At 42.3% G+C, this 25,519-nt stretch overlaps 2 protein-coding genes across 4 annotated transcripts; both read right to left on the bottom strand.

Moving 5' to 3' along the window:
• Positions 1–975: 975 nt before the first annotated feature.
• On the bottom strand, positions 976–4,631 carry LOC110519928 (transmembrane protein 147). Of its 2 annotated transcripts, XM_036970248.1 has the most exons (6): positions 3,757–4,631; positions 3,147–3,216; positions 2,583–2,785; positions 2,307–2,391; positions 2,021–2,142; positions 977–1,625 (listed from the first exon to the last, which is right to left on the bottom strand). In XM_036970248.1, exons 3-6 carry the CDS (start codon positions 2,783–2,785, stop codon positions 1,505–1,507), a joined length of 531 nt encoding a protein of 176 aa, XP_036826143.1. In that variant the 5' UTR covers positions 3,147–3,216; positions 3,757–4,631; the 3' UTR covers positions 977–1,504. The 2 variants fall into 2 exon arrangements, with proteins under 2 accessions (XP_021452474.1, XP_036826143.1); XM_021596799.2 differs by having other exon boundaries at positions 976–1,625; positions 3,147–4,631.
• A 459-nt stretch (positions 4,632–5,090) lies between these two features.
• Positions 5,091–25,386, bottom strand: gapdhs (glyceraldehyde-3-phosphate dehydrogenase, spermatogenic). 2 transcript variants are annotated; one of them, XM_021596798.2, is made up of 11 exons: positions 25,287–25,386; positions 12,151–12,210; positions 10,347–10,443; positions 10,068–10,174; positions 7,469–7,559; positions 7,083–7,201; positions 6,862–6,943; positions 6,543–6,694; positions 6,113–6,275; positions 5,816–5,913; positions 5,091–5,672 (listed from the first exon to the last, which is right to left on the bottom strand). In XM_021596798.2, the coding sequence occupies exons 2-11, from the start codon at positions 12,177–12,179 to the stop codon at positions 5,603–5,605; spliced, it is 1,008 nt and encodes a 335-aa protein (XP_021452473.1). In that variant the 5' UTR covers positions 12,180–12,210; positions 25,287–25,386; the 3' UTR covers positions 5,091–5,602. The 2 variants fall into 2 exon arrangements, with proteins under 2 accessions (XP_021452473.1, XP_021452472.1); XM_021596797.2 differs by lacking the exon at positions 25,287–25,386 and adding an exon at positions 24,253–24,341.
• Between the last annotated feature and the right edge of the window lie 133 nt (positions 25,387–25,519).

Here is a 25,519-nt window from a genome sequence, read left to right as displayed (position 1 = left end):
TAAACTGGTCAACAGGTTTTTACACAGACTAAACTGGTCAACAGGTTTTTACACAGACTAGACTGGTCAACAGGTTTTTACACAGACTAGACTGGTCAACAGGTTTTTACACAGACTAAACTGGTCAACCGGTTTTTAAACAGACTAAACTGGTCAACAGGTTTTTACACAGACTAAACTGGTCAACAGGTTTTTACACAGACTAAACTGGTCAACAGGTTTTTACACAGACTAAACTGGTCAACAGGTTTTTACACAGACTAAACTGGTCAACAGGTTTTTACACAGACTAAACTGGTCAACAGGTTTTTACACAGACTAAACTGGTCAACAGGTTTTTACACAGACTAAACTGGTCAACAGGTTTTTACACAGACTAAACTGGTCAACAGGTTTTTACACAGACTAAACTGGTCAACAGGTTTTTACACAGACTAGACTGGTCAATACATTTCAATACATTTCTATGCAGACACCAGGTTTCTATACAGACTAGACTGGTCAACAGGTTTCTATACAAACCAGACTAGTCATTTTAAGGCTAACTAGAAGGGGAACAAATCTATTATCTCTGGCATGAATTAGAAGTGGCATTCCGGTGGTAGGTGTGGAGCGTTGATTCTTCCGATTGGAAAGGCAAGATGTGTGGGAATCTGGACACAAGAGTATTCATCATTCCTGGACATGCCCACTATTGTACAGACACCAAGTCACCATGGAAATCAGCAGAATTGGGCCCCACAGTACATAATAGGGTTTGTAGTAACAGTAGGTCAGTTGTGACAGCAAGTCAAGTGTGATTTGATTATCTCCCTACAACACCACACATAAAGCTCTCATACTAGGAGCCCGAACTACACCTCAATGTTGAGTACAAATTTGATTTCTATCTCCTGCCTTTTGTAAATATCTATACAAAATCAAATTAAAACATTGTCTATCGTATGTAATAAGCACACTGTGCGCAATCAAAAGTAGCATATGAAGTCATTTATTGGCCATTCACTCACACCTCACTAAATTTCCATAGAGTAGGATAACCCACTGCTACCATGATTTATGTAATCTTACGACAACATAAGTACGCCATTATGCAGCTTCAGTCATGTGACAAGTGCACCAACATTTGTATTTCATCATGTCGAATGAGATTAAGTTCATCTCTTTCATGTCTGCAGTAATGCAGGTGAGCACACAGAGTAACAACAGTATTGTACCATCAGCTTAGATGTCAAAGTAGTTTAGTAACTGGACTACAACGCTTAAGAGGCATCCACTTTCATCCACTTGTTATAAATACTCAATCTACCGTACTAATTCAGCACAATAATATATCATACATAAAAAAGTAGTATCATAACATTAAAAAAGTCAAACCATGAATGCTCACATTCCTGCCCTCTTTCTGTGTGATACAAAATTAATCTTTACAGGCGAAGTCTGGTTGAAAGGCCCTGTTTATGTGTGTTTTAAAGACCCTCTTTGTTTGGGGTCGCAGCCAATCTCAGTTACTGTGCACCAGTGTGACGAAGAGGAAAAGAGAACAGAGGGAGATGGATCCAGTGAGCACCGCCTTCACCAGGAGGACTGTCCAGCTCCCCAGCAGGAACACATGGACAAACAACCTGAGAGAAGTTAGAGGACAGAGGAGAAAATGAGTAGATGTGTAGCTATGTTTGATAGCAATATGTCAATTGTTGACTACTATGTAACTGATTGTTGCTAACATCATATAATCACGATGGATTATGACATGAATTTGGAGGCGCTATGGTTTTCAGTACCATTTCAATAATGTATTGTTTCTTTTGAAAAATAGGGGTTGGTCATCCAGACCAGTACACAACTGTAGCTATCAGTGTTTATAATGACCTCCAGCGGTGTACAGAAAAACTTCAGTTCCCTCCCCAGAACAGATGAGCACTATGAGCTGAAAACCAGCTCTGTGAGGATGACCATTTCTACAGTATGCAGTTCCACAGGTCCCTTCCCTGGGTACATTGAAGTACGTGATACTCACTCCATGAGGAAGGCCTTGTATACACACAGCCCTAGCAGTACAGTCACAGGCAGACGGAAGCTCTTCGGGAGGTCGTACCGCGTGAACATCCACACCACTGCTGCCATGGCGATATAGTGCACCTGAATTAGAAGGCGACACCGAATTTCCTTAGAAACTATACATCTTCTAAGCCCTACACAGGAAATGTAATGTTGATGAGTATTCATTATCTAAGTATTTACTGGAAGTCAAAATAAATGTCTATTTGATTCAGCAGTATAAGTGTCAGTGCAAGGGGACTTACCAGGCTGATGTTGGAGTCAAAGCTCATCTGTATGTACTTCCAGTCAAACTCAATGCCTCTGGCACCCACCCATAGAGGTATACACCTGGATGACAGGGCAAGAGGATTAAATACAAGAGACAGCATTGCAAATAAACATAATGGCAAATATACTAGTGAGCTTGGGTAGTGAATGACTATAATCTACACAGAAATGAATGTGAATCTGGAATGCACCCAAAGAGATTGAAAGAGAAACAGCAGGGGGACAGAGAAAGATAGAGAAAGAGAATGTACCTTGACATAACGAGCTCTGCTGTGGACCATCCCATCGCTGCCACCATGATCTTGTACTCTCCCTTCCCTGCGTTCCTGGACATGACCAGATGCAGGCCCAGAAGGTCTGCTAGGTCCACCGTGGCCTTCATAAACTCACCAACAAAGTCATACACACCAGCTCCTCCCTCCCATGTGGGGAAGAAAGTGGCTAGAAATAGCATCTGGAACAGAGACATTGTTCATTTTATTTTTTATTGTCACATACACAGGATAAGTGCAGTGAAATGGGTTGTTTTACAGGGTCAGCCATAGTATTACAGCGCCCCTGTAGCAAATTAGGGTTAACTGGCTTACTCAAGGGCACATTTTCACCTTGTCGGCTCGAGTATTCAAATCAGCGACCTTTTGGTTACTAAACACTAGGCTGCCTGCCGCCTTAGTAGGATACATATTAACTAGTAATAACTAATAACTAGTAGGCTACATTAGTAATCAAGCAGTTTTTAGTCTGCATCCCAATGCAGAATGATGATACTTTTATTGCTTTTCAGAAAACAGACAGTTTGGACAGTCAATGCTCACCTTGCATAGCTGCACAAATAGGTAGGTAGCTCCTGCTTGAACACATCTCCAGAATGCATTGTATTCTGATCTATAATATGGATAGAGAAAGACGCATCTGTACACTAGAATGGTTTGAACATGGTTGCCTAGAGTGGCAGGAGGATTGATTGGCTGACCTCTCAATCTGCTCACATTTCCATGTAGATTACATTTCACCCTCTACTATATATATATATATGTTTTACTTGGCAAGTGAGTTAAGAACAAATTCTTATTTCCAATGACGGCCTACCCCGGCCCAATTGTGCGCCGCCCTATGGGACACACAATCACGGCCAGATATGATACAGCCTGGATTCGAAACAGGGACTGTAGTGACACCTCTTGCACTGAGATGCCGTGCCTTCGACTGCTGCGCCACTCGGGAGCCCAATAAGGGTGACTAGCTAGTGAACAGATCATACACAAATACATGTTCAGTAGCTAAATGTACAGGGTCAACTAACAAATTAATCTAATGCAGTTTATATAGTATGAGAGGTGCTGATATTTACAGTCCACTGCACTTGTAGGTGATAAAGTAAATAACTTTGTGGCTGTGGTAACTAGTGACGACTCGGAAACCTACCTTTAAATGATTCCACTATCCCTTGATGTCTCCGATCCTATCGCTCCGCTAGTTTGCTAGCGTTTTAGGACAAGTACTCAAAGAGGGTCTTGTAAAGCAAACGGAGTCATCATTGTTAACCGTAATAATTGCAGAGCAGGACTTCGGCAGTTTCTGCAAAGATTGTTTAGTATGAAAATGTTTAAAAACTCGGTGGATTTTGTTGTTCATGGAATGAGTAAATAGTTCCTGCATCGTCGTTGACATGACAAATACAACTAATGACAATTTATAAGTTTAAGGATATTTGCAGCACTATAGCTAGCCTGGACATCCACTAGTAGGCGCTATTCGCCACTAACAAACGACGTAAGCAATAATAGCGCCATCTGGCGGCAGCAGGGCTACACTATATGTAGTAGTCTAACGTCATTGAGTTAAAGGCCCAGTGCAGTCAAAAACGTGATTGTTTGAAAAATATGTCCAAACTATGAGCTTGGAATAGCACTCTGAAAACGGTCAAATTATGACAATGCCCTTTTAGTGTAAGAGCTGTTTGAAAAGACAGCCTGAAATGTCAACTTCTTTTGGTGGTATGAAGTTTTGGTCTGCTCTTGCTAAGAAACACTTGGTTTTAAATTAAAACAATCACAGTAAGGTACTTAATTTTTACCTAGAAATGATTTGATATTGAGATATGACTACATTGGACCTTTAAAGCTCGTTATGGTCGTTCAGGCATCCACCATGTGCAGTACTCTAGGCTAGTCTAATTAATATTTTAAAAATGTACAACCATGCTATAATGACATTCCAAAATAATGGGTGTTGTGGTTGTTCATGTGAACAGTGTTGAATGCAGAAAACATACCACCAGTCATTTGGTTTACCTTATTGTGCAACAATATTCGCCACTAGAAGTCTCCTGCGATTCCCGTTAGGGCAGGATAAATTAAATTGCAATAGTGGACTTCCAGATAGCTTTCAGAATGCATATGTCCTTGATGGAGAGTTGACATTTGACTGAGAAACTGTCAGTTCCATAGCCTTACACCCAATAAATTCTGGCAGAAAACCTGTCTGAGAAGTCATCCAGTGCAATGTGCACAACCAGATTGGCGAATTCAATATCAATCATGTTTGACTCCTGGTCCTAGGTACCAACATGGTATGCAGACTTTTGTTCCAGCATAGTATTAAAACTGTGGCCTGGCTAAAGCATCAGCTATTAAAACTGAAGTTTAGGGAATAACATTTGTTTCAATATAATTTTCACCAAACTGTGATGTTCAAATAATGCAAATGTGCATCAAATTAAGTCTAATCCTGTCAGTAATGTTACAAACACATTATCATACAATTGTCACTTTATAATGCATCACCTTCATGTTCTGCATCCTGTTGATTATCTTGAATGCAGATGACGACTTATTTGCCATTGTGTGAAAACATGTTCTTATAACACTGGCAAACAGGAAACATGAACAACAACAAGGCAAGACAAAGACATTTGTAAAGATTCTACAGAAGTATTATTTTTTTTAGTTACAATAGCTTGTCTTTCTCACTTGACTCTTAAACTAGAAATCTTTAACACCAACATTACATGGTAACAGCCAGTATGGAAACATCTACGGCAATGCTCTGGGAAGACACAGAAACTCATACTGTCAAGTCAAAACAGTCTCAAAGTGGGACTTTTTCATGAAGGGAAAAACAAATACTCGTACACACAGCCTACTACAGAGACTAAGTTGTGTTGTAGAGAGTGGTGGAGGGCTGGGGGTACTAGGGGTGTGACACTGGAGGGTGTGAGTGCATGTAAAAGGGGGGGTGGGTCCCATTGCAGCTTTCTGGAGCCGGACAGTTACTCCTTAGAATGCATGTACAGCAACAGGTCAGCGACGCGGTGGCTGTAGCCAAACTCATTGTCATACCTGGGGAAACACAGACAGACAGAGATGGAGTCATAGTTTAGTTGAGGGCTTAGAAAAACCAAAAAGGGGTCCAGCGTTAGCAGGGGAGAAACTATAGAATTAGAATGCAGAATATTTACTCTAATTCCAAGGGAGGAACTTACCAGGAAATGAGTTTGACAAAGTTGTCATTGAGGGAGATACCGGCACCAGCATCAAAGATGGAGGAGTGGGTGTCTCCAATGAAGTCAGAAGACACAACCTGGTGGGACAGGAAATATGAAAAGTGAGAAACCCACCAACAGAACAGCTGCAGTATACAGAGATCTATGTAATCTAGGAGCCCTGCTTTTAAACTACAACTTGCTAATAACACATCATATATTTGCCAGTTAAACTGAGCTCTACTGCCACCTGTGCTCATCTTTCATGTTGACATACATATTTTGTAATTAACTTACAGAGTCCTCAGTGTACCCCAGGTATCCCTTCATGGGTCCTTCGGCGGCCTTCTTGACAGCCTCCTTGATCTCAGCGTAGCTGCCGGGCCGGGACAGGCGGCAGGTTAGGTCCACCACTGACACGTCAGCCACGGGCACACGGAAGGCCATGCCAGTCAGCTTGCTGACAGAGAGAAGGCTCACATCAGCACTTATATAAGCAGTCTTTTTCGTCAAGCACACATTTGCATTCAGCATCTTTGATAAGTAGCAGGCACAATCACATAAATGTATGCAAACACACCCACCCCAGGAGGCTGTTGAGGGGAGGATGGCTCATAATAATGGCTGGAATGGAGTCAATTAAATGGCATCAACCACATGGAAACCATGTGTTTGATGTCATTCCAAACAGCCTCCTGTGACACACACACACACCCCATCTACTGACCCGTTGAGCTCAGGGATGACCTTGCCCACAGCCTTGGCAGCTCCGGTGGAGGCAGGAATGATGTTCTGGTGGGCACCACGGCCATCGCGCCATGCCTTGGCAGAGGGGCCGTCCACTGTCTTCTGGGTGGCGGTGTAGGCGTGGACTGTGGTCTGAGAGGAGGAGCAGAGAGAGAGAGAAAAAGGGAAAGATGAGCATGGGTTCCATAGCGTCAGCGGATGTGTCAATATGGATCACAGGACAAAAAGACATTCAGATGCTCCCTGCATGATGGTCATGAAGATGCATGGACAGATAGTCTAATGGAAGAAAAACTGACCATGAGGGCCTCCTCGATGCCGAAGTTGTCGTGGATGACCTTAGCCAGGGGGGCCAGGCAGTTAGTCGTGCAAGATGCATTACTGTGGATGACCAGAGAGAATTACAATAGGTCACCAACTCAGATAAATAAATTATACTAGCGTTATTAAAGGTTGACTATTCTTGTGAAGAGTTCGCCCTTTGATCATGCATGTATTGGTCAGGAATAAAGGGACTCACCTGACGATGGTCATGCTGGAGGGGTCGTACTTGTCCTCGTTGACTCCCATGACGAACATGGGGGCGTCGGGGGAGGGGGCAGACACAACCACCCGCTTGGCACCACCCTGGATGTGGGACTATGAAAACAAAAAAGAAAACACATTGAGAAAGTCTCAAATCTTGCACGCACACCATATTTAATGTTTGTGCCTAGATCTGACTGGTCCTAATACACTTGAGAACTGTTGATAAAGTCTTTCGAGTTTCATAGGTTTATTTTGACAAAGTACATTAGGGTTACTTATTTGGCTGTTGCAAGGCCTTGGTGAGCGCTATAGTTCTCAGTGCTTGACGGGGACACACGGGTGTCAGTGTCTTCTGTGTGTCTGGGTACTGCTACTTACAGAGGCCTTGTCAATGCTGAGGAAGACTCCGGTGGACTCAACGACGTAATCAGCACCGGCGTTACCCCATGGGATCTCATGGGGCTTCATACTAATGGGGAGAGAGAGAGATATTAAGGAAAGCTTTGACTATATACAGACTCAGTGAGCATAGCCTTGCTATTGAGAAAGGCTGCTGTAGGCAGACCTGGATCTCAAGAGAAGACAGACTAAGTGCACACTGCCCACAAAATAATGAAGTGGAAACTGAGCTGCACTTCCTAACCTTCTGCCAAATGTATGACCATAGAGACACATATTTCCCTCAGATTGCACACTCACATAGAATTCGAAAACAAATCCAGTTTTGATAAACTAATATACCACAGTAGAGGTCGACCGATTATGATTTTTCAACGCCGATGCCGATTATTAGAGGACCAAAAAAAGCCCATACCGATTAATCAGCCGTTTTTTACAATTTATTTGTAATAATGACAATTACAACAATACTGAATGAACACTTATTTTAACTTAATATAATACATCAATAAAATCAATTTAGCCTCAAATAAATAATGAAACATGTTCAATTTGGTTTATATAATACAAAAACAAAGTGTTGGAGAAGAAAGTAAAAGTGCAATATGTGCCATGTAAGAAAGCTAACGTTTAAGTTCCTTGCTCAGAACATGAGAACATATGAAAGCTGGTGGTTCCTTTTAACATGAGTCTTCAATATTCCCAGGTAAGAAGTTTTAGGTTGTAGTTATTATAGGAATTATAGGACCATTTCTCTCTATACCATTTGTATTTAATTAACCTTGGACTATTGGATGTTCTTATAGGCACTTTAGTATTGCCAGTGTAACAGTATAGCTTCAATCCCTCTCCCCACTCCTACCTGGGCTCGAACCAGGAACACATCGACTACAGCCACCCTCGAAGCAGCGTTACCCATGCAGAGCAAGGGGAACAACCACTCCAAGTCTCAGAGCGAGTGACGTTTGAAACGCTATTAGTGCGCACCCTGCTAACTAGCTAGCCATTTCACATCGGTTACACCAGCCTCATCTCGGGAGTTGATATGCTTGAAGTCATAAACAGCGCAATGCTTGAAGCACAGCGACGAGCTACTGGCAAAACGCATGAAAGTGCTGTTTGAATGAATGCTTACGAGCCTGCTGGTGCCTACCATTGCTCAGACTGCTCTATCAAATCATAGACTTAATTATAACACACAGAAATACGAGCCTTAGGTCATTAATATGGTTGAATCCGGAAACTATCATCTCGAAAACAAGACGTTTATTCTTTCAGTGAAATACGGAACAGTTCCATATTTTATCTAATGGGTGGCATCCATAAATCAAAATATTCCTCTTACATTGCACAACCTTCAATGTTATGTCATAATTACGTAAAATTCTGGCAAATTAGGCGACCCAAACTGTTGCATATACACTGACTGCGTGCAATGAACACAAGAAGTGACAATTTCACCTGGTTAATATTGCCTGCTAACCTGGATTTCTGTTAGCTAAATATGCAGGTTTAAAAATGTATACTTGTGTATTGATTTTAAGAAAGGCATTGATGTTTATGGTTAGGTACACGTTGGAGCAACGACAGTCCTTTTTCACGAATACGCACCGCATCGATTATATGCAACGCAGGACACGCTAGATAAACTAGTAATATCAACCATGTGTAGTTAACTAGTGATTATGATTGATTGATTTTTTTAAGATAAGTTTAATGCTAGCTAGCAACTTACCTTGGCTTACTGCATTCGCGTAACAGGCAGTCTCCTCGTGGAGTGCAATGTAATCAGGTGGTTACAGCATTGGACTAGTTAACTGTAAGGTTGCAAGATTGAATCCCGAGCTGACAAGGTGTAAATCTGTCATTCTGCCCAGGAACAAGGCAGTTAACCCACCGTTCCCTGGCCGTCATTGAAAATAAGAATGTGTTCTTAACTGACTTGCCTAGTTAAATAAAGAATAAATAAATAAAAGGTGTAAAAAATAATAATATATATTTGGCCAAATCGGTGTCCAAAAATACCTGTTTCCGATTGTTATGAAAACTTGAAATCGGCCCTAATTAATCGTCCATTCCGATTAATCGGTCGACCTCTATACCACAGTGTGCCATCACAGGAGCAAGATTTGTGACCTGTTGCCAGAAGAAAAGGGCAACCAGTGAAGAACAAATACCATTGTAAATACAACCATATTTATGTTTAGTTATTTTCCCTTTTGTACTTTCACTATTTGAACATCATTACAACACTACATAGACACAACATGACATTTTAAATGTCTATTCCGTTGGAACTTTTGGGAGTAACATTCAAAATGGGTGAATATTTCCTTTAAGACAGGTGGCGCCAGCCCTCAAAGGCCGATAGCAACACTGAGGAGATAATAGCCAGCGGGATTACAGACCACTGAGGTAATACTCTATGAGCCAGGGAGAAAGGGGCACACACACGCTGAATCCCAAAATCAACCTAGCCCCATAGAATGGAACTTTACTCAGACGTACAGAAACGCTGTTCCAGTGGCCCTCGCACACACACATACAGGCAAGCACATGTGATGATGTCATCACTCACCACTGGAATACGGAGATGGAGTGGTCGTCCACAATCAGTTTCCCGTCCTCCATGCTCACCTCACCTTTGTAACGGCCGTGGGTGGAGTCATACTTGAACATGTAAACCTGTGGAGAAAGAGAATGTCAGAGAACATCAAGGTTATCAGTTCATTACACATGATGGGGATATTGGTGCGTTTTTACAATAAATACTACCACATAAGCACACAGGTAGCTTGATCTGGCAGGGTGCCATATTGTATGAAGGCTGTTGGTTGAGGGACTGAAAGAGACTCACCATGTACTGCAGGTCGATGAAGGGATCGTTGATGGCAACGACTTTGATTCCCTTCTGCAGGCAGGCCCTGAGGACCAGGCGGCCAATACGGCCAAATCTGGACAGAGAGGGAAAGACTGGATTCAGTACAGACACAGGGCGACATGGGATTGCTCCCATAAAAACGTAAAATTCCCTCGTCCGGCCTCTGTGTATTGGGACTGCTGTGAAAAATTCCAGATGCTAAATGAAAATATTTTGAGTTAGGATTTACACATGTGGTGAGTGAAGAAATGTGTGTGTACTTAGTTGTGTGACTGTGTTATATGTGCGCTGGCGTGCTTTCCTTGGGGTGCTGGTTTACAGTGTAATCCTCATTATCTGTTAACAGTGCTGTCCTCCTCTTCCCATCTAACACTACTGACTCCCCTCAACACCACACCTTCTGGTGCCGGTTACTCTACAAACGTGCTCTACGCCGGACCTAAAAATGATACCTGTTACACCACCTGGGTGTAAGCCCTTCTATGAGCTATGCCTGGGCGGAGATTCTACACCTAGTAGGGAGCAGGCATTTTCAAAAGGATGCGAGTCTCGTGTTCATATTTCCCAACCTCTGCGGGCTTTTTGAGTTGCCTATGAGTGAGTCAATTATACACTTGACTTATGCTACAGACCATGCTAAATGTGTCTGATCAGATATTAGCAAACGAATAGATGAGCTGCAACCTCCACTTATTTGCCCAACCAGAGATCAAATAAACAAATACTGTATTTAACGGGGATTCAGTGAAACAAAATCACATTGATTGAGCAGACAAGTCAAAGGCTTTTCATGGGGATATAGCCTTGGCCTCGACGCCAGTGAAGAGCAAAATAATTCCCCTGTTATACTAGGCCAGTGTAGGCTACATAACATGCTAGCAAAATGTTCTGATAACACTATTAGATGAGCAAACTAGATTAAAGATTATCATCATGAACACTCACCTCAACTTGGCTAACATTTTCCCAGCCTAATTGTCACCAAATATCCAAATGGAGATACAGTAAAAACAAAAATCTGATTGATTTATCAAGACGAGTCCCCATGCTTGTCTCAGAGCAGTGAGATGGCACTGTCCCAACCATAACTGTGATGAAAATACAGTTGACCACACACAGCGTTACTTTAAAGTATTTATATTAGCCTACTTTATGCCAATATTTATCATTTAGTGATATTCATTCCCACAGTAATTATTGATTGACCCATCCAGATGTGGTTTAGAAAACATGCATGCATAGTGGTGGGCTTTGCGAAGTGATGGGACGTGCCTCGCAAAGTTCAGAACTGTCATGATGGTAACAGCCTAGCAACCATCATTATGAAGCATCAAATCTCATGAACGGCCATTGCTTACGCCGGACTTAGCTACGACTAAATTCTGATCCCAAAATTGGACGTAGCTATGCCCAAACTAGCATTTAAGGCCAACTTCTTTAACACCCAACTGGTGCAACTGGCCCCCGATGACAACCACAAGCTCTGTGGGGGCTGACAGATACCCATAGGAAAACGACCAATGTCTGTTCAGAGTTCATTGTTTGCTGCTCCCAAATGTGATTTACACCATACACGTGGTGCTGGTTTACAGTGTATGGGTTTTGCAATTGCTTTGCACCTTTATATTGCTTCATAGCCTGTTATTATTACATAACTAGTCTTAGCTGGGCCTGGATGTCTTCTGTTGGTGCATTTCCCATTTTTTGAATGGCAGTGTTTAACCCATTTTTTTGATAAATATGCAACAATTTGTATATTAGAGGTGAATATAATACCCACCCGTTGATTCCAACACAGAGGTCTGACATAGTTGCTGTTGATTGGGTTGTGGTGGTGAACCTGAAACAAGAAGATATTAGAAAACATTAGGAAGCGTATTGCAACAAGTGTCCCTCTCTGTAGAAACAGCAAAGTCTTGCAAATGTACAGCTTTCCACGCCGTCTATTCCCACAGAGCACAGTCCCTAGAATCTGCTATCAAATATTTTTTCCTAGAACAGCAGAGAAAGTAGTGCAAAAGTTTAATTTGTCCAGTTACATAACAGCAGTTAGCTAAGTCAAACACTTGTTCTACTATGTAGTGCATGACTAGGTGGCCTCGTGCTGGGAGGTGTAGGCTAGATTTGTGTCCCTAACTTGGCTATGGAAGGCTTCATTGTCTCCAGGCCTGTTTAACATGCCAGACAGAGAGCAGAGAGTTGAGGAACTGAAGCAACAGGCCCAGACTTCCTATTCAGAGGACTTCCTTTGTCGACTCCAGGGGAAACCAGCCCAGTATGAAACAAACACTGGATTCTGGGCTCCTCCCTTGTAGCCTGTCTGAATCCACAGGCGATATCAATCAGTAGCTCTCCTCTCCTCCGCAATGTTAGCTCTCACTGTATTACCAGCCTGAAGGCCTGTGGTGCCAGGCCAGTCTCATTACTTTCCAGAGGCTGCGGTGTGTAAGGAACGATAAAACACAGCCTTTCACTTTAACCTTCTGGTTTAATATGAGACTAGGCTATTTGTCTACTTTGACTTCTCCAATGGTCCCATAATCAGAGGATTGGACACAGACATGCTTTTCTGTTCTCAGCTCAACTTGCATGGAAACGTATAAATATGAGCCTTGGGTTGTGCCTAGTTTTCAGTGACAGTCTGTATTATGATCATATGCACATGCCTTTATGGGCAAGCTGCTGCATGTGTGGTATTTCTGACAGAGTGCGTGGCTGTGCTGTACAGGAGCATGTTGAGGTTTCTAAAGACACAGAGAGGCTATTGGTTATGTAAGAGAGACAGACATGTCTACTAAACAAAAAGAGGGAGGGTTGGAACATAGTCAAATATGTAACCTCATCAGCCCTATAAGGACTGGAGAGGGAGAGGAGTCAGATATTTTTGTGGAGGAAGGGAGAAGATGACCATTAGCCAGAGACACAGGAAGCAGAACAAGATAGTGAACAAGTGTGAACAAGATAGATATGAAACAAAGCAAGTTATTACAGATGAGACTATACAAATAAGGCTTTATAGTTTAACTCTGTCTTTACATACTGTTTGAGCAAGCCAAAGATAAATGTTCAACCAAATTATGTAGCCTAGCAAAAAAAGTGTTGGTTAGCAATGCTGAAGGTAATATGAGGTTGGGAGAGGTTTGAACACATGAGGCAATACTTGCAAAATACAGTTGGCCAATAACATCAATGTCAGGTACGTGATGGAGGATGAACCGCATAACAGTAAGTTACTACCCTTGGCTAACACAAAGTGATGCAACAATCAGGAAATTCCTGCTTCATCATTTTGCAGTGATGCAAACGTTTGTTGGAAATTGATGTGGCCAACTCTTGTGAATATCAATGTAGGAACATTGCTGTTTAAACAGGTCATAGCCCTGGGCTATAGATCTATCAATGCATCATATTTACCATAATCTGTATTGCTCTATAAGTGACATTTAAACCAAATGACAGCCCCATTATTAATCAATTTCAACTTAAAAACAAACTTTTTTTTTTTTTCATCAAAAGGAGACTATTGATTTGTCCTAGTCTGCCATGATGACATATAGGGATTTTGGCTGCACATGGAGGTCCAATCTAACAGGACTAAAATAACATTTAGGTATATAAAACAATCCATGACCATGTCCAGTTCAAAGGAAAGGTAAATGTGGTTAGCTTCTTCTCACAAGTTAGGATAAATCATTAGGCCATAACCAAGCCTTGCTGTAACCCTTTATATTTATTTTATTTATTCACCTTTATTTAACCAAGTAGGCCAGTTGAGAACAAGTTCTCATTTACAACTGAGACCTGGACAAGATAAAGCAAAGCAGTGCGACACAAACACGGAGTTACACATGGGATAAACAAACATAGTCAATAACACAATAGAAAAATCTATATACAGTGTGTGCAAATATAGTAAGATTAGAGAGGTAAGGCAATAAATAGGCCATAGTGGCAAAATAATTACAATATAGCATTAACACTGGAGTGACAGGTGAGCAGAAGATGTGTAAGTAGAGAATGTGAATGTGTAAGTAGAGATACTGGGGTACAAAGGAGCAAAAAAAGAAATAACAATATGGGGATGAGGTAGTTGGGTGGGCTATTTACAGATGAGCTGTGTACAGGTGCAATGATTGGTAAGCTGCTCTGACAGCTGATGCTTAAAGTTAGTGAGGGAGATAAGACTCCAGCTTCAGTGATTTTTGCAATTCGTTCCAGTCAGTGGCAGCAGAGAACTGTAAGGAAAGGTGGCCAAAGGAGGAGTTGGCTTTGGGGGATGACCAGTGAAATATACCTGCTGGAGCCTGTGCTACAGGTGGGTGCTGCTTTGGTGACCAGTGAGCTGATATAAGGTGGGGCTTTACCTAGCAAAGACTTATAGATGACCTGGAGCCAATGGGTTTGGCGATGAATATGAAGCGAGGGGCAGCCAACGAGAACATATAGGTCGTAGTGGTGGGCAGTATATGGGGCTTTGGTGACAAAACGGATGGCACTGTGAAAGATTACATCCAATTTGCTGAGTAGAGTGTTGGAGGCTATTTTGTAAATGACGTCGCTGAAGTCAAGGATCAGAAGGATAGTCAGTTTTACGAGGGTATTTTTGGCGGCGTGAGTGAAGGATGCTTTGTTGCGAAACAGAAAGCCGGTTCTAGATTTAATTTTGGATTGGAGATGCTTACTGTCAGTCTGGAAGGAGAGTTTTCAGTCTAACCAGACACCTAGGTATTTGTAGTTGTCCACATATTCTAAGTCAGAACCGTCCAGAGTAGTGATGCTAGATGGGCAGGCAGCGATCGGTTGAAGAGCATGCATTTAGTTTTACTTGCATTTAAGAGCAGTTGTGGAGGCCACGGAAGGAGAGTTGTATGGCATTGAAGCTTGTCTGGAGGTTTGTTAACAGTGTCCAAAGAAGGACCCTGGACAGATAGGCTATATTAGAGACATGGCTAGAAGGGATCCAGCTTTTGTCAAATTAACATCAAAAGTAGATTTATTTTACAACTTTAATCATTCCCCTAACCTTAACTAGGTTAGGAGAATTAGGTTATCCTAATCAGTTATCGAAAAGTCAAATCTGATGTTCATTTGACAAAAGCTGGATCCCTTCTAGCCATGACCCTATATGAAGGGAGTCCCAGTTATCCTCCATTAGCTTTTCCACTTTGAGCTGAGGGTCACCGAAATGGAAGCACAGAAACAATCCATACACGGGACAGAACTAGTACTGAACTCTCCGAGCATTAGGCTAGACTAGTGTGGACAAAGCCCTTGGGCTAAAACACCTCAAACCAATCAAAGCAACACTTTAGACAATGAACTCAAAATAGCTATAAATAGGCTTAGGTTTTTCCAACGGATTGTCTAATGTCTAGCACCTGTTTCAAACTGTCTGGGTGTAGGCTATAACGTGAGAGTTATGCAAAAGCAACATATGAACAAGGCAGTTAACCCACTGCTCCTAGGCCATCATTGAACATGAGAATATGTTCTTAACTGACTTGCCTAGTTAAATAAAAAATATCCTCAATAGATTTATTTACCTGGTTAACTAAGTGTAGTAAGCTATGCAACACTACATAGGCTACATATTTAATTGGACTAGTGTCATAAGGTCACGTACCTTACTGAATATGCGTAGAATCTGTAGTATCCTCCTACCAAAAACTCCTTAGAGGCCTACAAGCTGTGGAGAGGGGAGTCCTATGTAAGACTGCTGTGCAGCAGCAAGGTAGGACTTAGCGCTGTCTTTGAAAGGACACACAGGATTGCCCTTGCATCTGGTTGATGCAACATTAGACAACTTGATAATCTGTTCCTGTGTGAGTTTGTGTGCCTGTGTGTGTGGCTCCCACTGCACCGCAATTTGCCCAGATGGCTTATCCTAATCTGCCTGTTCCTCCAGCCTGTGGTCTTTTTAAAGAGCCCCAGAATGCACTGCGTATGCTGACTGGATTGACTGGCCAATAATGAGCCGACTGGGCCAAGCTCACAGTGAATCCTCCTCACCTAATGCGGTCACACTGACTACAAATTAATGGCATCTGTGCCTCAACTCCATACACTGCACCAGTGGGGAATTAAAAGTACTAGTCTGGAGCTTGATATATTCAGTAACATTGAACGTTTGGATAAGTACATTAAAAAGATGGCCTGACAGTCTAACTTGATGACATCTTCAATTATCCTTGCCACACAGGCATCATACAGGCAAGCAGGCTGAGAGGCAGTCAGAGAAGGCTCCATGTTAGTATGGCGTTCTCACATTCCTCCCTCCTTTATATTCTGTTCACACCTTCCCTCTCTCCCCCTTCAGCTGCAGTCTGGCCCAATCCACATATCAAGTCCACTGCACTAGTTCTATCACCTCCATTTTGTTTCTTGAGAAAAATAGAGTAGACAAGCCTCACACCTGTCTTGTCAAGGCTGCTGTGGTCTACAAAATAACATGTTGGTGGGTTCTTTTATTGTGTCTGTGTGTACTATTGTCTGAAGTACTACCACCCCTCTTTTGGTCTCAAGAGTACGCAAGTGGGCTGACAAATATAGTCCTTTGTTGAGAGGACCAATCAATACCGGACTTGTGTCCTGGATGCCTCAAGATGTCAAACGACTCAACTAAGAGCTGAACTGTGGGGGAATTCAACAGGCGCAGGCTGGTGGCAACATGGTGGTGACTCTTAGCACACACAAATGGCCACTGTTTATAAAGGCCTATAGGATCCACCTCTGCTTCTGACTCAGCCAATTCTCTGCCTGTTCTACTGAAAACTGACACAACGTCAGGTGAAAATTAAGTTCCAAACACCGAAAAGAGTAGGCCCATGTTTTTCTGATTGTGTCATTTAAGCAAAAGATTGAGCATGAGCCATGGTATTTTTAGGGCTGGTACAATTATTGAATAACGTTGAACCGATGGTTATTGATGAAGACCGTCATGAAAATAAAATAATCTTCATAAGCATAAAAAATATATACACTACCAGTCAAAAGTTAGACACACCTACTCATTCAATGGTTTTTCATATTTTCTACAATGTAGAATAGTGAAGACATAAAAAATATGATAAAAACATATGGAATCATGTAGTAACCAAAAAAGTATTAAAACAAACAAAAATTACAGCTTTGCATACTCTTGGCATTCTCTCAACCACCTTGAGGTAGTCACCTGGAATGCTTTTCCAACAGTCTTGAAGGAGTTCCCACATATGCTGAGCACTTGTTGGCTGCTTTTCCATCACTCTGCAGTCCAACTCATGCCAAACCATCTCAATTGGGTTGAGGTCGGGTGATTGTGGAGGCCAGATCATCTGATGCAGCACTCCATCACCCTCCTTGGTCAAATAGCCCTTACACAGCCTGGAGGTGTGTTGGATCATTGTCCTGTTGATAAACAAATGATACTCCCGCTAAGCGCAAACCAGATGGGGATGGCGTGTCGCTGCAGAATGCTGTGGTAGCCATGCTGGTTAATTGTCTCTTGAATTCTAAATAAATCACTGACTGTCACCAGCAAAGCACCCCCACACCTCCTCCATGCTTCACGGCGGAAGCCACACATGCTATCACGCCCTGACCTTAAAGAGCCTTTTTATGTCTCTAGTTGGTTTGGTCAGGGTGTGATTTGGGTAGGCATTCTGTTTTCTATGTTTTTGTATTTCTATGTTTTGGCCAGGTATGGTTCTCAATCAGGGACAGCTGTCTATCGTTGTCTCTGATTGGGGATCATACTTAGGCAGCCCTTTTCCCTTCTGTCATTGTGGGAAGTTGTCTTTGTTAGGGGTACTATAGCCCTTGTAAGAGTCACGGTCGTTTTTGTTATTGCTTGTTTTTGTTGGTGACATTTTACTAAATAAAAGAAAATGTACGCTCACCACGCTGCACCTTGGTCTTCCTTTAACGACGGCGTGACACATGCAGAGATCCGTTCACCTACTCTGTCTCACAAAGACATGGGTGTTTGGAACCAACATTTTCAATTTTGGACTCATCAGACCAAAGGACAGATTTCCACCGGTCTAATGTCCATTGCTCGTGTTTCTTGCAAGTCTCTTCTTATTGATGTCCTTTAGTAGTGGTTTCTTTGCAGCAATTCGACCATGAAGGCTTGATTCACGCAGTCTCCTCTGAACAGTTGATGTTGAGATGTCTCTTACTTGAACTCCGTGAAGCATTTATTTGGTCTGCAATCTAAGGTGCAGTGAAATCTAATGAACTTACCATCTGCAGCAGAGGTAACTCTGGGTCTTTGATTCCATTGGCGGTCCACATGAGAGACAGTTTCATGTCTTAAAGTAATTTCTCTTTGCTTATTTGAGCAGTTTTGTCATATGGACATGGTCTTTTACCAAATAGGGCCATCTTCTCTATACCACCTCTACCCTGTCACTACACAACTAATTGGCTCAAACTCATTAAGAAAGAAACTCCACAAGTTAACTTTTTTTTTTAAAGGACTTAGGAAAATTGCAATTGGCTCAGATCAGGGCATTACAGTTGGCCCTTGGGTGTACACAGAGCTAATAATAATAATAATATGCATGTCAATCTTTCCTGGCTGAAAGTGGAGGAGCGATTGACTTCACTACTTTTATTTGAGAGGTATTGATTAGAGGTCGACCAATTAATTAGGGCCGATTTCAAGTTCATATCAATCAGAAATGGGTATTTCTGGACACAGATTTTTTTTTTGTTGAGATATATATATATATATATATATATATATATATATATATAACACCCTTATTTAATCTTTAACTAGGCAAGTCAGTTAAGAACACATACACAGTGTATTGTAAAATCTGTGAATATATTGTAATGTTTTTAAAAGTATAAAAAGCCTTCATTTTGCTTTTTCACAGGAAGAGTATCTGCTGGGGGATCCATAATAAATACAAACAAGGCACACATGTTAATTGAAATGCATTCCAGGTGACTACCTCATGAAGATGGTTGAGAGAATGCCAAGAGTGTGCAAAGCTGTCAAGGTAAAGGATGGCTACTTTGAAGAATTTCAAATACACTGCTCAAAAAAATAAAGGGAACACTAAAATAACACATCCTAGATCTGAATGAATGACATTCTTATTAAATACTTGTTTCTTTACATAGTTGAATGTGCCGACACCAAAAATCACACAAAAATCAATGGAAATCAAATGTATCAACCCATGGAGGTCTGGATTTGGAGTCACACAAAATTAAAGTGGAAAACCACACTACAGGCTGATCCAACTTTGATGTAATGTCCTTAAAACAAGTCAAAATGAGGCTCAGTAGTGTGTGTGGCCTCCTACAACGCCTGGGCATGCTCCTGATGAGGTGGCGGATGGTCTCCTGAGGGATCTTCTCCCAGACCTGGACTAAAGCATCCGCCAACTCCTGGACGGTCTGTGGTGCAACGTGGTGTTGGTGGATGGAGCGAGACATGATGTCCCAGATGTGCTCAATTGGATTCAGGTCTGGGGAACGGGCGGGCCAGTCCATAGCATCAATGCCTTCCTCTTGCAGGAACTGCTGACACACTCCAGCCACATGAGGTCTAGCATCGTCTTGCATTAGGAGGAACACAGGGCCAACCGCACCAGCATATGGTCTCACAAGGGGTCTGAGGATCTCATCTCAGTACCTAATGGCAGTCAGGCTACCTCTGGCGAGCACATGGAGGACTGTGCGCCCCCCCAACGAAATGCCACCCCACCCCACACCATGACTGACCCACCGCCAAACCAGTCATGCTGGAGGATGTTGCAGGCAGCAGAACGTTCTCTACGGCGTCTCCAGACTCTGTCACGTCTGCTCAGTGTGAATCTGCTTTCATCTGTGAAGAGCACAGAGCGCCAGTGGCGAATTTGCCAATCTTGGTGTTCTCTGGCAAATGCCAAACGTCCTGCACGGTGTTGGGCTGTAAGCACAACCCACCTGTGGATGTCGGGCCCTCATACCACCCTCGGAGTCTGTTTCTGACCGTTTGAGCAGACACATGCATATTTGTGGCCTGCTGGGGGTCCTTTTGCAGGGCTCTGGCAGTGCTCCTCCTTGCACAAAGCGGAGGTAGCGGTCCTGCTGCTGGGTCGTTGCCCTCCTACGGCCTCCTCCACGTATCCTGATGTACTGGCCTGTCTCCTGGTAGCGCCTCCATGCTCTGGACACTACGCTGAGACACAGCAAACCTTCTTGCTACAGCTCACATTGATGTGCCATCCTGGATGAGCTGCACTACCTGAGCCACTTGTGTGGGTTGTAGACTCCGTCTCATGCTACCACTAGAGTGAAAGCACCGCCAGCATTCAAAAGTGACCAAAACATCAACCAGGAAGCATAGGAACTGAGAAGTGGTCACCACCTGCAGAACCACTCCTTTATTGGGGGTGTCTTGCTAATTGCCTATAATTTACACCTGTTGTCTATTCCATTCGCACAACAGCATGTGCAATTTATTGTCAATCAGTGTTGCTTCCTAAGTGGACAGTTTGATTTCACAGAAGTGTGATTGTCTTGGAGTTACATTGTTTTTTAAGTGTTCCCTTTATAATTTTGAGCAGTGTATAAAATATATTTTGATTTGTTCAACGCGTTGTTGGTTACTACATGATTCCATACGTGTTATTGCATAGTGTTGATGTCTTCACTGTTATTCAACAATGTAGAAAATAGAAAAAAAATAAAAGAAAACCGTTGAATGAGTAGGTGTGTCCAAACGTTTGACTGGTACTGTATATATATTTACATGTTTTGGTGTTTGGAAAGAACAGCTGACTGAAAACAGGAGAGCTGGGCATTCATGCGGTTGACTCTGTCTGCTGTAACATGGACTCTACAACTTAATTCAACTTTGTTGCTCCTTTCTGAAACAAGCAAGATGCTGTAGCAAACTAATCTTTGGTTGCCTAGGTGATTTCCCCCCTCCCATCAGCAGAACATACCAGTCAGGAGAGGATAAAATGTGCGTCATATCTATTCTGGTGACAGCGGTCATTTGGTTGACCAATAACCGCCATCCAAAATTCCATGACCTGACCGTCATATCCCTAGGTATATTGACCACCATAACAATAATATTTCATAGCAAGTTATTAAAAATGCCTGGGGTAACAAATCTCAATAATGACTACTTTGTTTCAAACATCCACCATGGTAGTTGTCTGTCACAAGTCTGTCTAGCCAATCAGTCAAGTGCTATGGGGCTACTCCTGAGGGGCTACTATGGGGCTACTCCTACTCCGTCCACCCCTCCGCTCACCCAGACGGGCAATGGTCCACAGCTACAGCACCAACCCAATTACTTGGGAGAAACAGGGTGCCTGTAGTAAGTGGGTCATTCACCCCAGGGGCATACAGATACCCACTCAGGCAGAAAATGTCCCAGACAATGGGACAAAAATAAAGTGGGTGCAGTGTGGGAGCGTCTCAATATGGAAGCGTTTATGAACGAGTTGGCCCTTTACTACGGTATTCACAAAAATGCTGGCATCAAGAAACAAAGCAAAAACCAGTGTGTGGCTGTGTTGAGGGATGAGGCAGATGGAGACCATTCCTGTTAGCAGAGGTGAGCCTGGGAGCCATTTTGAGCAAGTGCTGTGTCATGCCACCACGTCCATTTACTGTGCTGCACACAGGAAGAATGACACACAACCAGGCAAATATGATGCAAGAGGCAGGCTGAGTAATTGTAGGTAATAATAAATAGATATTTACAATGTAATTACAACAAATATACTATAAACCAGTGTTGTCATTTGCATAGAGAGAGAGAGAAAGAGAGAGAGCACACAGTAACCTCTGTTGACCTCTACAAGCTGTCTTAACCTCAGCAGAGAGAGAGAATGAAAACGTGCTGCCTCACACACACCCTCTCACTGGCATTTTCTACATTCCCAGGCATGTCTTGTACTGATTGTAGCTCAGTAGTTTTCCACTGTTGAGACCTGAGCCATGAGGGGCAGGCCCTGATACTAGAGACTGAAGACCGCTCAGTATTCACCATTCAACCTGCTCACTGACTGCCACGCCCCTTTGGAAAATAAACTACATTAAGTCTCACACAAAACTACATCTAGAATATTATTTTCAGTAAATCAATGTATCAAACCTTTTCTGTATTTATGAAACATCAAACATGATTACCTAAAAGAAATCCACTTATGGTCAAAAGCATGTTTTTCAAGATCATTCTGATTTGTTTGGAAATAATCTGATGTTAATGCCTGCAGCTAAACTATAGTATGTGGGCTAATCTCAAATACATACAATTAACCTCTGTATAGCCTGGTTCTCATCTGAGAATGTTATCAGTCTAATATGGTTGGACAGCTGTCGTCAGAGAGAGCAGTATGATATCTAGTCCTCCTCCACAAGCCTCAGGACCAGCCAGCCTCAGCACCTTGCCTATTTACTGTCACTTGACTGCCCTCACTGCAGACAGCCAGTCAACTCACACCACTAAATATCACTCCATCGAGGCCTAGTAATAGACTAACGTAGTCAGCTTTGTCTGGACAAAACCAGACACCTGCTAAATGCATAATAAGCCAGTCACCTGTCCTGTGCTGACAAAAGAACATCAAGTTGTCAGCCTGTTGTGTCATGTCAGACTAAATCTTCAAGGCGACAATACATTTAAGTACTTTTGTGTTCTGTTAGAGCTGTGAAACCTAACAGAGAAGGGAAAGGCCGCTGCAGAACAGAACAGCCATGAATAAATTAACTGTTGTATCAAACTGCAGTGAATCGATGAAGGAGGGCCCACCTCCTGCACCCTGCCAGCATGTGATCTGTCTGACTGCCTGAACTGTGCAGGTGGGGGAGAGAAACACAACGACATCCATGTGATCATTTACTGATGCCATCTTTGGGGCAGCGATAGCTATCGCTAACCCCAGCATCAAGAGGACTCTCAGTCAGCACAAATCAAATGCAAAAGTCAAGCCTAGTTGAGCCAGGAGGTGTGGTTGACCCAGGCAGTTATACAGCTAGTGATGGGCTGCATGTTGCATCAGAAGTGCTTACCAAGTTCTCACCGCTATACAAGCCGGATCTGCACAAAAATAGGCCTACATAAGGCAGGTAAAGAACAATGTGTTCACAGATAAAACTGAGTCAACAGCCATGCACTACCAATACAGGTATAAAGAACACACTGATAGGTTTCTTCACACACGGGTACTGTAAATAATGGTGGGGGAAATATCTCCATGGTAACCTCAAGGTGCATACCAAAAAAAAGGAAAGCGCATTGAGCAGGTCAGAGAGAGGGAGTAGAGTTTGAGGGAACCACCTCTTTTTACCCAGGAAGAGACTGGCCGTGTTCGACATTGCAGACGACTTTAAAGGAAAGTTGAGACTGGCTGATTAACTTGCATCATACATAACTTTTCAATAGTATTTGTAAATCAGTCAGTCTCAATTTTCCCATGATACATCAGTTTTGATTAACTCGAACACGGCCATTGAGTCAGAGTCTCTTAGCTGCAGGCACTTTCAAGCAGGAAAATAGGATTAGGCCTTATTTGTAGTCACACGACCTGACCAGTACATCATCAGCTTGTTTACATTAGGCCTATGCAATCAATGTCATTAGCAGTTATTCTTCCAGAATGATAATTGACACAGTGCGCATATCAGCAGGCCAAACTAGATAAGAGCAGTTTACTGATGATGATGTGCATTACATATTTTAACTTTGAAATCACTTCATTTTGAAATATATAATTATTTCAACAATTCTAACATGCCATTTTTCTGTCCTTTTAGATGAGGAATACTTTTATATCCAGAATATGATAAGTGTTTTATGAGCAAGGCAACTAATGCAGCAGGGAATCAGTCACTCTTTATGGCATCTCCTGGAAAATAGGCCGGGTCTGTCAAATGACCTTACAGTATGATACGACCTTCACCATCGCAGTGATGAAAAAGGCCCATCCCATCATCTGGAGATGGCTGCCTCTCCATCCTCCTTAGTGACACCGAGCCGAAACCTGTTGTAACTGTCTTTGCAAACGGTTGACATCTTGATTAAGGTATGTATATTTTAGCAACTAATACAATTTGCAACAATTCGGACAGCGTAACCTAATCAGTAGGCACATTGATGCGACACACCACGCCATTTCTTCCACCTTCAGAGAGAGAGAGAGAGAACATCACTGGAACAATACAATTAATGTTCAATCATTAATCTCATCCCCAAAATTAAAACGGTGAATGTAGCAATTACAATTCAACATCCAAAAAAGTGGTCTCGGCTTAATTTAGCAAAAAAAATATTTTTGGTTTAGATTTTCATCATTTCGACGGTAACGTTCTAGAATGCTATGACGCAATCAAAAGAACTCATCATGAGTATGTGGTGAGAGGCACGTAGCTCTAGCTAGAGCAACATTTCTGAGATTTCCTGTACAGTCATCTATGCCAGAACTCTTGATTTACACCGACCAATTGATACAACTATTTAGGTTCATGAAGACATAATCTAAATGTTGCATGAAGCCACAATTTTCGTTGACAACAGTCTTCCGCAAAATGCATCATCGTTCAAGCTACTGTGTCACGTAACCTCGGCACATTTTGCCTTCTAATGAATGAATAATGCATTCTTGTTGCTCTCACTAAATGCTCAACTCGTGTCTTAATAAACAAGATTTGTACGTGCTATGCATTAGTTAGCGAACTACTTCTTCATATTTTCAGAAATTGTACTGAAACGCGAATTATTACAAGGCCATGGGCGCATATTTTCCCCGCCTCCATCATTTATTTCCTGGCTTTGTAATGTTAAAGAGAAAGGAGAGGCTCAAAAGTAGCTACTGCTACACCATTACAACGGCATTCAAAAAACACAAAGACACATATTAAGCAATAAGTATTACAATTATTGTTGTATAATAACCCCTTTTTGTCGTTCATGCCTACCTTGAGGGGAGATGCTGCAGTGTCTGTGCAAACCGAGAATACAATTTCCGAATTTATAGCAGACACGTGACACGAGCATTGGTCTAATCGCCCTGGAAACATGACGTCACGTGATCTTTTGCTGGGGCACGGCTGCTGCTATGGAAACCATAGAGAAACTGGGGATGTTGCCAAACCATGAGAGGATACTAAAAGCGGATTTTTTTTTTTTTAAATGTAACTTTTATTTAACT

This window comes from Oncorhynchus mykiss, chromosome 3 (assembly GCF_013265735.2).
Source record: "Oncorhynchus mykiss isolate Arlee chromosome 3, USDA_OmykA_1.1, whole genome shotgun sequence".
Taxonomy (NCBI): domain Eukaryota; kingdom Metazoa; phylum Chordata; class Actinopteri; order Salmoniformes; family Salmonidae; genus Oncorhynchus; species Oncorhynchus mykiss.
The sequence above is the reverse complement of the archived record's forward strand: the minus strand, read 5'-3'. Positions and strand labels throughout refer to the sequence as shown.

Coding starts and splice junctions, on each gene's coding strand:
- gapdhs (XM_021596797.2), bottom strand. CDS start 24,326: ATGGAGAGGCAGCCATCTCCAGATGATGGGATGGGCCTTTTTCATCAC. Junction 6,276..6,542: donor GTCATCCCTGAGCTCAACGG/GTCAGTAGATGG, acceptor TCTCTCTGTCAG/CAAGCTGACTGGCATGGCCT. Junction 5,673..5,815: donor TTTGTCAAACTCATTTCCTG/GTAAGTTCCTCC, acceptor GTGTTTCCCCAG/GTATGACAATGAGTTTGGCT.
- LOC110519928 (XM_021596799.2), bottom strand. CDS start 2,785: ATGCTATTTCTAGCCACTTTCTTCCCCACATGGGAGGGAGGAGCTGGT. Junction 2,392..2,582: donor GCAGAGCTCGTTATGTCAAG/GTACATTCTCTT, acceptor CCTGTCATCCAG/GTGTATACCTCTATGGGTGG. Junction 2,143..2,306: donor TTGACTCCAACATCAGCCTG/GTAAGTCCCCTT, acceptor CTTCTAATTCAG/GTGCACTATATCGCCATGGC.